At 47.1% G+C, this 16,814-nt stretch overlaps 1 protein-coding gene across 2 annotated transcripts in view; it reads right to left on the bottom strand.

Annotated features, from left to right (window-relative positions):
- Positions 1-6,559: 6,559 nt before the first annotated feature.
- The window catches only part of LOC141060344 (uncharacterized), a 241,464-nt gene continuing 231,209 nt past the window's right edge, over positions 6,560-16,814 (bottom strand). For both annotated transcript variants that reach the window (XM_073556554.1, XM_073556555.1), the window contains one exon: positions 6,560-9,569. In XM_073556554.1, coding sequence (XP_073412655.1) covers positions 8,071-9,569 — 1,499 coding nt within the window. In that variant the 3' untranslated portion in view covers positions 6,560-8,070. The remainder of the gene's footprint in view (positions 9,570-16,814) is intronic.

Genomic DNA, 16,814 nt, shown 5'->3' with positions numbered 1-16,814 from the left:
ACAGTTGACCTGATGGCTGTACACTGGGGAGGAAGACTTTGAAGGCCTGCCAATCGGAAGATAACAAAGAGTTAACCATCTTATCATCCACAGTAGATGTAACTGCGGTACCAGATGTTGTGTCTAAGGTATAGTAGTGCAAGGTGGCATAACACAGCGAGAACCAGTGGAGAAGAAGAGGACATGCTGTTCAAACCTATTGCGATGCCAGTGTTTTTGGTTAAAAATCTGATGTTTGTATTTCTTAATTTTTTGCCCCAAAGTTCAACTGATGTTACTATAGAAAAAATCTCCAACAAAACAGGGTTGCGGCCCCAGGTGGATGAGGTCCATAAGTTTTGCCAGCTGCTTTTGCACCATTGATTCTTGTAGATTGCGACAATACCATTTGTGAAATCTCCACCTGCTGCTAGACCTATATCCGTGCTTAGCGTCTCCTGTGACATGATACATGTATGCCCATTGTAGGATTCCAAGAATGTCTTCCAGACCTGTAAATCCGCCTTCAGTGAGCAATTAAGTCTAATTCTGTGGCCCGACTGAGCGATGCCCTTTGTTACCAATGACAATTGGCGCGAAAAAGCTCTGCCAACCGGCATTACTCGACAAGCAAACTTGAGTAAACCTAGCAAGGACTGCATTTGCTGGAGAGTGACTTTTTTTGCATCGAGGAAACTTTTAACCATTTGCATTCTTTTCTGTAATTTATCCGCCGGTAAACGAAAAATCATTTCATTGGTATCAATTTCAATGCCAAGGAAAGGGAGCACGTTACACGGACCGATCGTTTTTTCCGGCGATAGTGGAACACTGAAATGCCGAGATATAAACTTAAACTTTTGGAGAAGGAACAGAGTTTAGATTCCCTAGGTCCGATGAACAAAAAATCATTGAGGTAGTGGATTGTTTAGAATCATAGAATGGTAGAGTTGGAAGGGACCTCCTGGGCCATCTGGTCCAACCCCCTGCTCAAAGCAGGATTCGCTAAATCATCCCAGTCAGATGTCTGTCCAGCCTCTGTTTGAAGACTTCCATTGAAGGAGAACTCACCACTTCTCGTGGCAGCCTGTTCCACTCATTGTTTAATTGCTGCCTGTTTCGTGATGCACTACCCAGTCTAAAAAGGTACTGAAAAGCTCGAAATAGTGACAGGAAATGGAGCAGCCCATCGGTAGGCACATGTCGGCGTAAAATAGGTGGTCTACCTTACAACCAAACAAATAGAAGCATTCAGGGTGCACAGGCAATAGACAGAAAGCTGACACTGTCGGTTTTAGCCAGCAGGGTGCCTGGCCCCGCAGCGCGCACGAGTTCAACTGCTCTGTCAAACGAAGCGTAGGTTACCGTCGAGTCTTCTGGGGGTATTGCGTCGTTAACTGAATAGCCTGTTGGGTAGGAAAGGTGATGTATTAGCCAATATTTACCGGGTTCTTTTTTGGGCACAATACCTAACGGTGAGATTCTGAAATTTTTGAATGGCATAGATTTAAATGGGCCCTCCATCCTGCCTAGTTCGACCTCTTTTATGATTTTTTAATGTAAAATCTCAGGGAATTCTAGTGATGATTTTAGATTTTTGCCGATGTTGATGTCCGGTTAAATTTGAAGGGGATAAAAAAGCCGTCTTTAAAACCATCGTATAACTGCTGGGCAGCTTCTTTATTGGGATAAAGGCTTAGCCAGGGGCCCATGACGGCTACGCTCACTGGGGTTTTGCCTTGTAGCCACTCCATTGGAGTGGCGTGTACACCTAGATGCGGGGTGTCCACCTCCGCAGGCTGAGCAGTCGTGTCTATATCTACATGATGCCTGGAAGCGACAGTTTCCGTCATTATATAACAGGCAGGCCCCTGGTCTCCGTACAACCACTGAGTTCTGGTCTGCGGCTGTTGTGAAACTAGTGGCCATTGCTGAAAAGGAAGGATCTTTTTGTGTAAGCATTAGTCGTAGCCAAACATCTGTCGCTTTTACTCCCCAGCCTAGATCTGGTTGCAGGGCTAGCCTCCTGCAGAACTCCTCGTCATAGCGCCTCCATGCGAAACCACCATGAGATTTGTATGAGTTGTATATTAAATCCTGGTATATGAATAACTCGGAGCAGTGTTCTGGGTGTTTTTGACCCATTATACATCCTAGGACTGCGACGGCCTGTAGCCAGTTGTTCATTGTATGTGCTATTTTACCTCTATTTCTATCAAATGACCATTCGCCAGTCCTCCTTTCCATTTCCACTGACTGTTGGTCTGCTGATAAGAGTGACCATATGTCTACATAGTCATTATTCCAGATTTTCTCTTTTCGTCTCTAGGTCTATGTGTGTACCTAGCTGACTAACTCCGCAGAAAAAAGCATCTTTGTGTAAGCTAGCTGATTGAGGTGTTATCCTGGTGATGGGTTGACCTCTAGGCTGATTTAAGTGGTCGACTAGCGCCCTGATGGCAGATGCCAGTTCGCTCTCCTCTGTGTTGTGTACTTTGCTAAGCTTGTTGATCATACAAAACTCACCGATAGCTGTCGCCAATCGAGTGTCTCCTGGTGATGGAGGTACCCCAGCTTCTGCATTGGCGATGTCCTGCTCCTGGCTGGCAGCCTGAGATGGCTCAGAGATCCCCTGGCCAGCGGAACGTGGCAAGCTCCTGCTTCGGGGAAAGAACCGTGTTGATGTTGGCCGGTGGCCATGATGGATAGTGATGGATCTCCTCGGCTTGTCGACAATGATGGAGCACGTGGCAGCCAATGGCTGTCATGTGCACGAGGCAGATAGGCTGCCGCTGATAGCAGCACACCGGCTCCATCCTGAACGATGATCTGGCTGGAGGCCCCAAGTGGTGTAGAGGTGATCCTCCGGCTGGCAGTCTGGGATGGAGATCTCATGTGCCGTCTTCTGCTGGACGCCCAAGAACGCCTACTGCAACCCTCGGATGCATCGGACCATCCCGATGTGGAGGGTGAGCGCCATCTGGAGGACCGCGACCTGTGGCGGCTCCTGTTAGAGCTGTGCCTTTGCCTGTAATGGGAACAGCGACAGAGGGACAGCGAGAATGGCGGTGGGAATCCTCTGAGAAGGGGGTTGAGGACCTGCGACGTATGTAACTATGACCGCCGTGGTTATCGGTTGCTTGATGGTTGGGTGTATGATGATTGGTAGCCTCGAGTGATAGTGCATCAGAGTTATTTAGTAGGCTATGGGTGAGTACTGGCTGTGTAGTTTGTAATGAGGGGGATGGCGACGAGTGTGATTGGGTCATTGGGGGGGTTGGTGGAGCATAGTGTGATGTGATTGTATTTTGAGTTTCACACTGTTTTTGCTGCAGAGCGTGTTGAACGGTAGGGTTGGACCAGACAGCGCGCTCGGCAGCGACATTATTTATTCTGCCTGGTCTCACGTCATCCCTGTTTTGGGACTCCCGATTCCGTGGCTGGGGGTCAGGATGCTCGGGGCTCCTGAAGCTGCCTGAGCAGGGGGCTGACGAGTTTGTGCCTGCTGCACCGGCTGGTAGTTGAAATGTGGCAGCAGCGACATCAGCTGCTGGACCTGGGGCACAGTTACGTTTATTCAAGGGCTGCGGTGTGGGGTCTGAGCAAGTTACTATGCATATAGGAGTGGGCGGGACTACGGCCAGGCTGTTGGAAGCGGCGGAAGTCATGTGACACGCGCCGGAAGTGGGCGTGGCCATCGGCCGGCTCGGACGCCTGAGGCTTAGTACCGGCATCTGGGCGTGCGGCCTGTGATTGGCACTGTCGTCGGGTGCAGTGCACCAGAAAGTAACGGGGACGGGAGTGGCGGCAAGTGCCCGGGGATTTGAAAAGGTGGACTCGCCACCAACGTGAAGTTGCTCTGGCGGGCGCGAGGACCGACAAGAGCGCCTGCCAGAACACGGCTCCGGATCAATAGCGGAGGCGGTAGTGGCCCCGGTTAAGATGGGTGGCTGGCTGACAAGAGGCTGCTGTGAAGGGGACAGCACAATGAAGGTAGCAGGGGTAGACAGTACCGGGGTACAGTATAGGGCAGCACGGTGGCTCAGTGGTTAGCGCTGCAGCCTTGCAGCGCTGGGGTCCTGGGTTCAAATCCCACCAAGGACAACATCTGCAAGGAGTTTGTATGTTCTCCCCGTGTTTGTGTGGGTTTCCTCCGGGTACTCCGGTTTCCTCCCACATTCCAAAGACATACTGATATTGAATTTAGATTGTGAGCCCCATCGGGGACAGTGATGATAATATGTGCAAAATTGTAAAGCGCTGCGGAATATGTTAGCGCTATATAAAAATAAAGATTATTATTATTATTAGACAGTGATATCAGATGGCCAGAAGAGGGGCCGGATGAGGACGGGATATCGAGGGATGCAGGGGCGGCATGCAGTAAGGGCAGAGATGGGGCTGCAGGGGGTGACAAAGAAGCCTGGGGCCCGGGAGAGGATTGGGCCCCGGAAAATAAAGGGGAGGCCAGTGGTGAAGGCAGGGGGTTAAGAGGGCACAGGAAGATGAGCATCCAGGCCAGATAAGAGCCCATTGCTCACCTACCTGTGCTGCTCTCTGCCGCAGAGCCACAATCAATGCCTCGGACATGGCTGCAGGGGATTCCTGGAGACAAAAGCTTCTAAGGATCAGCCGGGGAGAAAGAGGAAGACCCTGGCCCTAGCACCTAAATTTAACCCGAGTGTGTCCGGACACCCCTTCCTCTCTTCCCATTGGTCAGTTAGGCGTCCTAATTATGGCATCACCTGGGGGTAGTGGGAGGCACTGCACAGAGTTGCTTTATAACTTAATTACATGGGGGCTCTGCAATCAGATGCACGTTCCCTATGTGGTACAGTACCTACCAATATAAGAGAGGAATGGTTAACACTACATTGGGAAAGAGAGACCTGTGTGAACGATTCCCCCTTAGCTATTGCTGCGCGTTGAATGTTCCCTGATCTGGCGATGCGATATTGCTTTCCCACGCTTGCGTTGAACACCTTTTGATATAGCGTCACTATAAGAACAGGATGCTTTCCTAGCATATGTGTAGCACATACATGCTCACTGCGCATAGCGATACATTGTTGCTCTTTCAGCCGCGCGGCAGCATGGCATCATTGTTAGTCCTGTGAAGTGTTGTAACAATGTGTTTTACTTGTCATGGAAACTTATATGTTGGTTTGAACCAATTAATGGATTAATGGAGAGGATCATGTATCTACTTGGTGTTCACTTTATATAAATAGCAGACAGCCTTTTATGCCAATATCTCTGCCTCTTGGGTCCAGAAACACATTGTGTGCTGAGATTTCTAATGCAGATGTTTTCACTCACCTTGGGCCAGCTCTGTTCAGGAGCATCATTGGGATTTACCCACAAACTCTTGGATACATTATTATTAACACTTGGCTTTGCTCCTTAGCAGATGCTGCGTCGTGTAGTAACTATTGATGGTGAGGTGCTCACCTGGCACAACCGCTGAAGGTGGCTCCTCATTTATGTGGATCTCCTTTGTTACCAGTACTTACCTTATGTGCGCTCCTTTATTTTTGTTTTCTACCTTTGTCCCTTTTTCACATTTACTCGCAAGTTTTAAAGAAACAAATACAAAGGAATACAGGAAAACGTCCAAACCAGTCTCCCCCCTCCGCAAAGATGCTGGTTTTGTTATTTGATCTGATGGAAGAGAGGGGAAAATAAACATTTTTTATTTCACGCTGGCGTCGCGATAGGCAATGGATGTCCAGGTCCTAGTGGCAAATATTCCAGTGGAGTTAGGTGGTTTGGACATCCCCACCTTAGGGTGTATATCTCCCTCCAAATGTCAATGTCTGCTGGTTACCAGTCGCCCAAGGCAGTTTCTGAAGTCCCCAGAATTGTAAGGATCCGGGGGATATTGGAATGTGTCCACCACAACCTTGTTTTTCCTTTGTTTTGCTTTTTAATAGTGGCAAATATGATCGTTATCCAGTCTACCTGACAGGACCAGATACAGTATTTTTCCTATTCCTTCTGAACACAGTGTAACCCTCCACATTCATCAACCAGTCATGGCTCTCGTCCAAGCCGGTTCCTGTAATGCCTCCCACATCGGAATCTGCAGCTGACAGTACAAACTTAAATTCTAACATTTTATCTGGAAGAATTCTAGTATTCATCAATAGACATTCAATATCATTCAAATTAATTTTTCCTCTATCCACTTTTACGCTTAGTCATGCTCCTAATGTTCTTAACATTCCAAGCCCCATTTAAATTCCCATTAGCCCTACCCTATCCCCCACTCTAGATGCTCCACCTAACCTCTTCTTTGTACAACCATCCTCACTTGCCTAAAATATTAGTTTCAAAGCTTCTCCAGCCGTTTCCCCATTCTGTTCACATGCCAATCCACGAAGCTCCCAGTGAATAATTCTTCTACTGTAGTATGCTTTGTTCGCAGCATTTCTGAACCTTTCATCAAATGTATTGGGGGAATATTACCTCATCTGATACTTCGGCAGAAGGCTCCAATTTAATCCATTTTGTCATCATTACTGAATAGTTCATCTGAAGCTTGATATGTGTACAATGTACAGAAGGTTCCAGGTAAAGGTTACTTTCTAATGGAACATTTATTGTTTATATTCGACATTTTATACAACTGATTATAATTATAGGAAAACTCTAAATAACCAATCAGATGACACCAGGGTGTGCTCACGTAAACATCTTGATGTTTTGGTGAAAATGACTTTCTTAAGATGAAATGTTGATATTTCCACGTTAAAAATAGATGACATAGGGCACCCTTACTGCTTCACTATGTTTCTTTGGTATTGCCTTCAGTGTGGGTGCATTTCTGAAGACAGTTTTTACCCCTTAATGACTGCCGATACGCTTTTTAACGGCGCTGAGAAATAAGTGTATAGCACCCCCCAGCATCGGAAATTCTCTGGGGTCTCAGCTTCCCTTCTGAGCCCTGCCATGCGCAAAAACAGTGGCTTTCACCCACATACATGGTATCAGCGTACTCAGGAGAAATTGCACAACACATTTTGTGGCCTATTTTCTCCTGATACCCATGTGAAAATAAAAAAGTTTGATTCCAAAGTAAAGTTTTTGTGAAAAAAGTAAAATGTTCATTGCTTTAGTTCTTGTGAAGCACCTAAAGGGTTAATAAACTTCTTGAATGTGGTTTTGCGCACCTTGAGGGGTGCAGTTTTTAGAATGGTGTCACTTTTGGATATTTTCTGTTATATTGACCCCCCAAACTCACTTCAAATGTGAGGTTGTCCCTAAAAAATATGGTTTTGTAAATTTGGTTGGAAAAATGAGAAATCGCTGGTCAACTTTTAACCCTTATAACGTCCTAACGAAAACAAATTGCTTCCAAAATTGTGCTGCTGTAAAGTAGACATGTGGGAAAAGTTACTTATTAAGTATTTTTTGTGACTCTGATTTAAGGGCACAAAACTTAAAGTTTGAAAATTGCAGAATTTTCAAAACTTTTGCCAAATTTCCGTTTTGTTCCTAAATAAACATAAGGCATATTGAAGAAATGTTACCACTAACATGAAGGACAATATCTCATGAGAAAACCATGTCCGAATCAGCGGGATCTGTTGAAGCTCCAGAGCTATAACCTCATAAAGTGACAGTGGTCAGAAGTGTAAAAATTGGCTCCATCAGTAAGTATCCCATTGGCTGTCACTAAGGGTTTACGCAGAAAGCTTTGTGGTGACAATTCAGCGGCACTTCTGTGAAAGTCATCAGGAGATTTTATTTTTTCTTACTTACAACTACAATACTTTTCCTCTTTAGATCCCAGTAATACTTTAACCCAGATAAACAGACTATGGTCTTTGGGCATATCGAAGCTAATTCCACTTAAAAACATCCTCATTGATCATGTCTGTGAAAACCTTAGGGTTAAAGAATATTTCATAGCTCCAATAGCTTATCCCACATTACCAAAAAGAACATTGTTTCTACTCTGATGAGCTTCAAATCTCTTTTCCTTATAAAATATTTTTCACATGTAGAAAAACAGATTCTCCCTTCAGTAAATTTTCATGTGTAACAAAGTTTAGACTAAACGGAAAACAATGAGCATTTGCTCCATTCTTAACATAAATGTGGCTTCTCTCCTATGTGACTTCTCTGATGATCCCGAAGTTTAGCTTTAGTTCTAAAGCATTTCCCACATTCTACACATGAATATGGCTTCTCTCCTGTATGAATTCTCTGATGATCCCTAAGCTTAGCTTTAGTGATTAAACATTTCCCACATTCTAAACATGAATACGGCTTCTCCCCTGTGTGACTTCTTTCATGTGTAACAAGATGTGATTTTGTTATAAAACATTTCTGACATTCTGAACATGAATACGGCTTCTCCCCTGTGTGACTTCTCTCATGTGTAACAAGATGTGATTTATATGTAAAACATTTCCCACATTCTGAACATGAATGTGGCTTCTCTCCTGTGTGAATTCTGTCATGCATAACAAGATGTGATTTATGTCTGAAACATTTCCCGCATTCTGAACATGAGTATGGCTTCTCTTCTATGTGAATTTTCTCATGCATAATAAGATGTGATTTATCTGTAAAAGATTTCCCGCACAATGCACAAGAATACGGCTTCGCTCCTGTGTGAATTCTCTCATGTCTAGCAAGATGTGATTTGTGTGTAAAACACTTACCACATTCTGAACATGAAAATGGCTTCTCTCCTGTATGACTTCTCTCATGTACAACAAGATTTGATTTACGTGTAAAACATTTTTGACATTCTGAACATGAATACAGTTTCTCTCCTGTGTGGCTTCTTTCATGCCTAACAAGATGTGATTTGTATGTAAAACATTCCTCACATTCTGAACATGAATATGGCTTCTCTCCTGTATGAATTCTCTCATGTGTGATCAGATGTGATTTTTTTCTAAAACATTTTCCACATTCTAAACATGAATATGGCTTTTCTCCTGTGTGAATACTCTGATGTATAACAAGACTTGATTTCACTGAGAAACATTTCCCACATTCACAGCATGTAAAAGACTTATCCCCTGTGTGAATCTTCTCATGTCTTTCAAGATTTGATTTTGAAATAAAACATTTCCCACATTCTGAACATGAATATGGCTTCTCTCCTGTGTGACTTCTCTCATGTTGATCAAGACCTGATTTATGGGTAAAGCATTTCCCACATTCTGAACAGACGTACGGCTTCTCTCCTGTATGAGTCCTCTCATGTTGTTCGAGGCCTGATTTCTGGGTAAATCCTTTGCCACATTCTGAACAGGTGAACGGCTTCTCTCCTGTGTGAATTCTTTTATGTACATAAAGACGTGAGCTGTTTGTAAAAAGTTTTCCACATTCACCACATTGAAACCTTTTATCCCACTTCTGCTGTGTAAATGGGGTAACAATCAGTGATTGGTCAACAGTATATTCCTCCTGATCAGGGGGATTAAATGATTGATCTCTTCCATGAAGTCCTGAATATGCATTAAGGATAACAAGGTTTTCTCCTAACGAGAGTTGAATGATATCGTCATCTTCTACTTTATAATTATGTGATAACTTGAAGCTTCTCTCCGAAATCATACTGGAATTTTCTGTTAAAATGAAAATACATTTTTTTTATTCAAACCACAATATAGACACATTTATTGTTTTACTAAAGGGCTGGAATCTCACAAAATCCCTAGATTTTGGTGACATTTTGGTAACATCTTTTGAGCCAGAAGTGAATTCAACAGAAATAAGAACATTTTTTTCTCTTAAAGGCACTCTTGACTTTGGCTTAAAAATGGCAACAAAAACATGTGGCATTGCAGCTTTATAAGACTTCGTATAACACAAGTCCAGCACTCTGTGACCACTTGTATTAACCCCCTTCCTCAGTAGCGTAGCTACCGCAGGAACAGAGGTTGTGGCCGCCATTGGGCCCCCCATATTCTGAGGGGTCACGAACAGAGCTATGCGACTTAACTGTATCAGCATGCGCAGAGCATACAGTTAAACTGTGCAGCAGAGCAGGGAGACACGATCTCCCTGCACTGCCGATATGGGGCCCGTGAGCCGGGGGGACTGATGCCAGCGCTGACACAGGGACACCAGCAAGTTCAACTGTATCGGCATCTGTCGAGGGCCGATACAGTTGACAGCAATGATGGATGAGGCAGAGTCAGCTGACGCTTCCACCCCCATCATTCTTCCTCAGTGTCTGATGTCTCAGCGCGATGACGTCACCAAATGGCATCCTCTACGCTAGGATGTGTGACACTTCAGAAGACAAGCTGTTGCTGCGGAGACCGGGGCAGTGGAGGAACAAGGAGGAGAGGTGAGTATGGTATATTAATGTTTTTTTAGGACACTCTGTGGCCATAAAACTGTGATGAAGACAATGGGGGGATGCTTCATACTGTATGGACTATTGGGGGATGCTTTATACTGTAGGGACCATGGGGGGATGCATTATACTGTAAGAACCATGTGAAAATGCATTATACTGTAAGTACCATGGTGGGGGATGCATTATACTGTATGGACCAAGGGGGGATGATTCACACTGTATGGACCATGGGGGGATGCTTTATACTGTATGGACCATGGGGCATGCATTATACTGCATGGGCTATGAGGTGCATTATACTGTATGGACTGTGGGGGAATGCATTATACTGTATGATCCCTGGGGGGATGCATTATACTGTATGGACCAAGAGGGGATGATTCACACTGTATAGACCATGGGGGGATGCTTTATACTGTAAGAACCATGGGGGATGCTGTATACTGTAGGGACCATGGGGGGATGCATTATACTGTAAGAACCATGTGAGAATGCATTATACTGTAAGTACCATGGTGGGGGATGCATTATACTGTATGGACCAAGGGGGGATGATTCACACTGTATGGACCATGGGGGGATGCTTTATACTGTATGGACCATGGGGCATGCATTATACTGCATGGGCTATGAGGTGCATTATACTGTATGGACTGTGGGGGAATGCATTATACTGTATGATCCCTGGGGGGATGCATTATACTGTATGGACCAAGAGGGGATGATTCACACTGTATAGACCATGGGGGGATGCTTTATACTGTAAGAACCATGTGAGAATGCATTATACTGTAAGTACCATGGTGGGGGATGCATTATACTGTATGGACCAAGGGGGGATGACTCACACTGTATGGACCATGGGGGGATTCTTTATACTGTAGGGACCATGGGGGGATGCATTATACTGTATGGACCATGGGGTATGCATTATACTGCATGGGCTATGAGGTGCATTATACTGTATGGACTGTGGGGGAATGCATTATACTGTATGATCCCTGGGGGGATGCATTATACTGTATGGACCAAGGGGGGATGATTCACACTGAATGGATCATGGGGGATGCTTTATACTGTAGGGACCATGGGGGGGATGCATTATACTGTAGGGACCATGGGGGGATCTATTATACTGTATGGACCATGGGGGATGCATTATACTGTATGGGTCATGGGGTGTATTAAACTGCATGGGCTATGAGGTGCATTATACTATATGGACCATGTGGGTATGCATTATATTGTATGGGCCATGGGGGCTGCATTATACTGTATGGGCCATGTGGGGTGCATTATACTGCATTGGCTATGAGGTGCACTATACTGTATGGACCAGGGGTGATGAATAATAGTGTGTGGACCTTTGGGGGATGCATTATACTGTGGGCCATAGGGAGATGCATTATACTGCTGTGTGGACCATGGGGGGATACATTATACTGTATGGGACATGGGGGGCCTTATGCTGTATGGACTATGAGGTGCATTATACTGTAATGACCATGGGAGGATGCATTATACTGTATGGACCATGGGGGGATGCATTATACTATATGGACCATGGGGTGATGACTTATAGTGTGTGGACCTTTGGGGGGATGCATTATACTGTGTGGACCATGGGGGGATGCATTATACTGTGTGGACCAAGGGGGGATGCATTATACTGTATGGACCATGGGGGGATGCATTATACTATATGGACCATGGGGTGATGACTTATAGTGTGTGGACCTTTGGGGGGATGCATTATACCGTGTGGACCATGGGGGGATGCATTATACTGTGTGGACCAAGGGGGGATGCATTATACTGTATGGACCATGGGGGGATGCATTATACTATATGGACCATGGGGTGATGACTTATAGTGTGTGGACCTTTGGGGGGATGCATTATACCGTGTGGACCATGGGGGATGCATTATCCTGTGTGGACCATGGGGGGGATGCATTACACTGTGTGGACCTTGGGGGGTGCATTATACTGTATGGGACATGGGGGAATGCATTATACTGTATGGACTGTGGGGGGATGTATTATACTGTGTGGACCATGGGGGGATGCATTATACTGTGTGGACCATGGGGGGTGCATTATACTGTATGGGACATGGGGGTGCATTATACTGCATGGGCTATGAGGTGCATTATTCTGTATGGGACATGGGGGGATGCATTATACTGTGAAGGTTTGTGTGGGGTCCATCATACTGTTGTAATTGAGAAATGCAGAAAAAACAGCACTCACCATTTTCCAATTCACCAAACAATTTTGCCCCTATCTACATAATGTGGAAAAAGTGTGTGTGTACCAACCCCAGCCCCTTATTATGATGTCATAATGGTTGCCATGGCGACGCTGATGTCATCATAGGTTGCAAGCCCCGCCGCTCATTATGATGCGCTTCCGGGACCTTCCAGTTTCCCTGGAAGGACCAATCAGATCTGACGCAGGACCTGAGCATGTGACCCCTGCTCTCCAGTGAGAGGTCACCTTGCGGGCATGCCCAGTAGCACGGCACGAGGGCTTAGCCTCTGGAGCGGTTCCCTGCAGAGCAGGTTGCGCTACCATTGCTGCACCAGAGGTGGCAGCAACATCCAGGCTGTCAGAGCAAGTCTGAGCAGCACGCCTGGCTCGCCGTGATTGCTGAGCAGCACCCGGAGCGGTCAGAGGAGAATGGGAGACCGCTGGATGTCTGGCTCTGGATTCCTGCTGTGCAGTGTCAGGAATCCGACGCCTAACACATGGGACTATATAAAGCTCAAGTGTGTGTGTGTGTATGTATGTATGTGTGTGTGTATGTCCGAGATTGGCATCCGCACCGTCGCAGCTACAGCCACAAAATTTGGCACAGTCACACGTCTGGACCCCGAGAGTGTCCTAGGCTATGTTGTGAGGCGAAATTTTAACCCCGCGCGTTCCAATTCACCAAACAATTTTGCCCCTATCTAAATAATGGGGAAAAAGTGTGCGTGTATCAAGCCCCCCCCCCCTCATTATGATGTCAAAATGGTTGCCATAGCGACGCAGATGTCATCATAGGTTGCAAGCCCCGCCGCACATTATGATGTCATAATGGTTGATTATGGGATGGAGGATGTGTGATTGGTATATGGGCACTGGACTATGGGATGGAGGATATGGATGATGGGTATATGGGCACGGGACTATGGTATGGAGGATGTGTGATGGGTATATGGGCACAGGACTATGGGATGGAGGACATGTATGATGGGTATATGGGCATGGGACTATGAGATGAAGGATGTGTGATGGGTATATGGGCACTCGACTATGGGATGGCGAATATGTATGATGGGTAAATGGGCATGGGACTATGGGATGGAGGATGTGTGATGGGTATATGGGCATAATGTTAGGGTCGGCGGAACGCACCAGATATAAGTAATAGGAGGTGCGTTTGCCGCCCGGGGTCCACCGTGCGGTAGATGGTAAGACCGCTGCTGGACAATGGCAGATGCACCAAAAGGTGAAGTACTGCTCTCGGGTTAACGTCACCCGAACGCTAAGAGCGGCGCTGTTAAGACACAGAGTCGCCTTACAATAAAGAACGTAAGGACGCTGGCCCTGTTAGCCTCACAGGAAGACCAGCGAGTGGCGTTGCAGCCGCAACCGCCAATGGACGCTGCTACCGCAGCGCGGCCATAACTATAGCCGCTGCACGACGGCGCCGGAAGGCTGGACACCGTCGGACGCTAGTGTGCAGTGCAGGAGGCACAGTGGCGTGTAGCTTGCCACAATCTGGCGCTGACTGACCAACACTCTGTCACCATTCGTATTATCAGAGGGAAGGGGTTTCTTAATAAGTCAGTCACCAGTACATGCATCCATCACCATACACACACAGCATATTATGCTACACTAGCGCATGGCCGAGCTGCCATGCGGGCTTTTTATAGCCATGCGCTTCCGGGACCTTCCAGTTACCCTGGAAGGACCAATCAGATCCGACGCAGGACCTGAACATGTGACCCCTGCTCTCCAGTGAAAGGTGACCTTGCAGGCATGCCCAGTAGCACGGCACGAGGACTTAGCCTCTGGAGCGGTTCCCTGCAGAGCAGGTTGCGCTACCACTGCTGCACCAGAGGTGGCAGCAACATCCAGGCTGTCAGAGCAAGTCTGAGCAGCTCGCCGTGATTGCTGAGCAGCACCCGGAGCGGTCGGAGGAGAATGGGAGACCGCTGGATGTCTGGCAATGGATTCCTGCTGTGCAGTGTCAGGAATCCGACGCCTATCATTACCGCCCCCCCCTTCCTCTGCGCTTCACTGCACTCAAAAGCCGTGATCAGGAGTGGTGCGTGGATGTTTTCCACCAGGTCCGAGCCTCGGGCCCATGACCCTTCCAATCCACTAAATAAAATTTTTTGCCACGGACAAACCTGCGCCCTACGATGGCATTAACATCCCACTCGTCAGACGACAAGTCTGAAGACCTGGCAGATGACTCAGAAAACCGGGCCATGTGAACTGGTTTGAGGAGGGACACATGGAACACGTCCGAAACAGCTAAATGTGGAGGAAGAGCAAGGCGGTAGACCACCGAGCTAGTTCACTCGAGGACCTTGAAAGGTCCAATGTATCGCGGCGCGAACTTGGGGGACTCGATCCACAGTTTGATATTTCAGGTAGAGAGCCACACCATGTCGCCAGGGGAGAAGCTTGGAGCGGGTCGCCGATGCGTGTTGGCAGACGCCCTCATCCTTTCTTTAGAGGCACGGATAGCATCCTGAGTGCGATCCCAAATATCACGGGCCTCTACTGCCCAGTCTGCCACCCTGGAGTCAGCGGAGGACACTGGCATCGGGACAGGGACGCGTGGATGTTGGCCGTAGTTTAGGAGAAAGGGTGTCTGACCAGTGGAATCAGGCACTGCATTGTTTAGGGCAAATTCAGCCCATGGTAGCAAGGATGCCCAGTCAATCCTGCCTGGCAGAGACAAAATGCCGCAGGTACGTGACCAAGGTCTGATTGGCTCTCTCAACCAAGCCTGTTGTGAGTTCATTTTCCCCTTCACTACTGAGGCCCGAGGAACTCCCTCTTCTGGTAGAGAAAGGTAGTGAGCCTGATTATCAAACACCTGAGTTTGATGATGATGACTGGCTGAGTGGAGTTACTGACTGGATATAAGGCTGCCGACGCCCTTCTGCCCTGCGGGTGATTTCTCTGTGGGATCCTTGGAGACCAGTCTGAATTCCTGCTCTTCTAAAGCTAAGTTTTCTGCTCGGCTTTTTGCATTGGTGCTTTGACTTTGTTTTTCTTTGTTTTTCTGGATTTCTGCCATTCCCTGCTGGGGTGAGCTGAATTCCTTTAGCTCTGTCTTCTGAAAATACCTGAGTGCTGATTTAGTTTTTGAAGCCTAGCTGCTTCAGGGTCTTTTTCCATATCAGCTGTTGGCTTATGTCTTTGATAGGGTTTTGGCAGATTGCAGACAGCAACCTTCCTTTCCTTTTCTGTTTAGTTAGCTTGGGCCCCATCGTTTGCTCAGCCTATCTTTCTATCTGTGTGAGTGTTTTTTCATCTTGCTTCACCGTCATTATATGTTGGGGGCTGCCTTTTACTTTGGGGTCTGCTCTGGGGCAGTTTAGATTTCCTTTTCTGTCTTTAGGCTACTTAGCGCTCCGGCTGTGATCAAGGGGTCTAGGGCATCGTAGGAACCCCCCACGGCTACTGCTAGTTGTGTTGATAGGTTCAGGGGTCTGCAATCTGATAGTTGCCAACTTCTCTGGTTTTCTGGACGTAGCTTCTACTTTTGTGTCTGCCTCCTACGGTGACTCAATCATAACACAAGCCATTCGTCTCGGGATGGTAAGCAGAGGACAGATTTAGCTCGATGCTGAGTAGACTGCAGAGCTCCCTCCAAAACCGAGACGCAAACTGGGGCCCTCGGTCACTCACAATTTTGTCCGGCATGCCATGAAGTCGGAATACATGTTTAATGAACAGTGTGGCAAGACCACGAGCGGAAGTCAACTGTGCGAGTGGCACCACATGCACCATTTTAGAAAAATGGTCGGTGACCACCCAGATGACCGTACTGCCATCAGACTTGGGCAGGCCCACTACGAAGTCCATGCCAACCATTTCCCAAGGTCTATCCGCCACTGGCAGGGGAAACAACAGCCCCGCCGGCCTCTGTCTAGAGGGTCTGTTCCGAGCACACGTGACGCATGCTTGCTCGTATTCCTTAACATCTATGCGGCCACCAATATGACCTTGCCAGGAGTTTGGTGGTCCGTTTATTGCCAAAATGACCACCCACCCTGGAGGCGTGTTCCCAGGCGAGGACCTCCAGACGTACCTGAGGAGGCTCAAGGTCTTGCCCGGTTGCACTGACTCGAGTGCAACTGGAGCCACGGTCGTTAAACTTTCCGGCGGGAGAATTAGCCGAGGCTCAGCTTCTCCCTCTTCTGCAGAAGCCACCGAGCGTGAGAGAGCATCCGCACGGACATTCTTCTCTCCTGAGAGGTAATGCAGGGTG

Source organism: Dendrobates tinctorius, unplaced genomic scaffold, assembly GCF_039654945.1.
Source record: "Dendrobates tinctorius isolate UK_male_01 unplaced genomic scaffold, ASM3965494v1 ptg000235l, whole genome shotgun sequence".
NCBI classification, from domain to species: Eukaryota; Metazoa; Chordata; class Amphibia; order Anura; family Dendrobatidae; genus Dendrobates; species Dendrobates tinctorius.
This window is presented reverse-complemented; position numbering and strand designations above follow the sequence as displayed.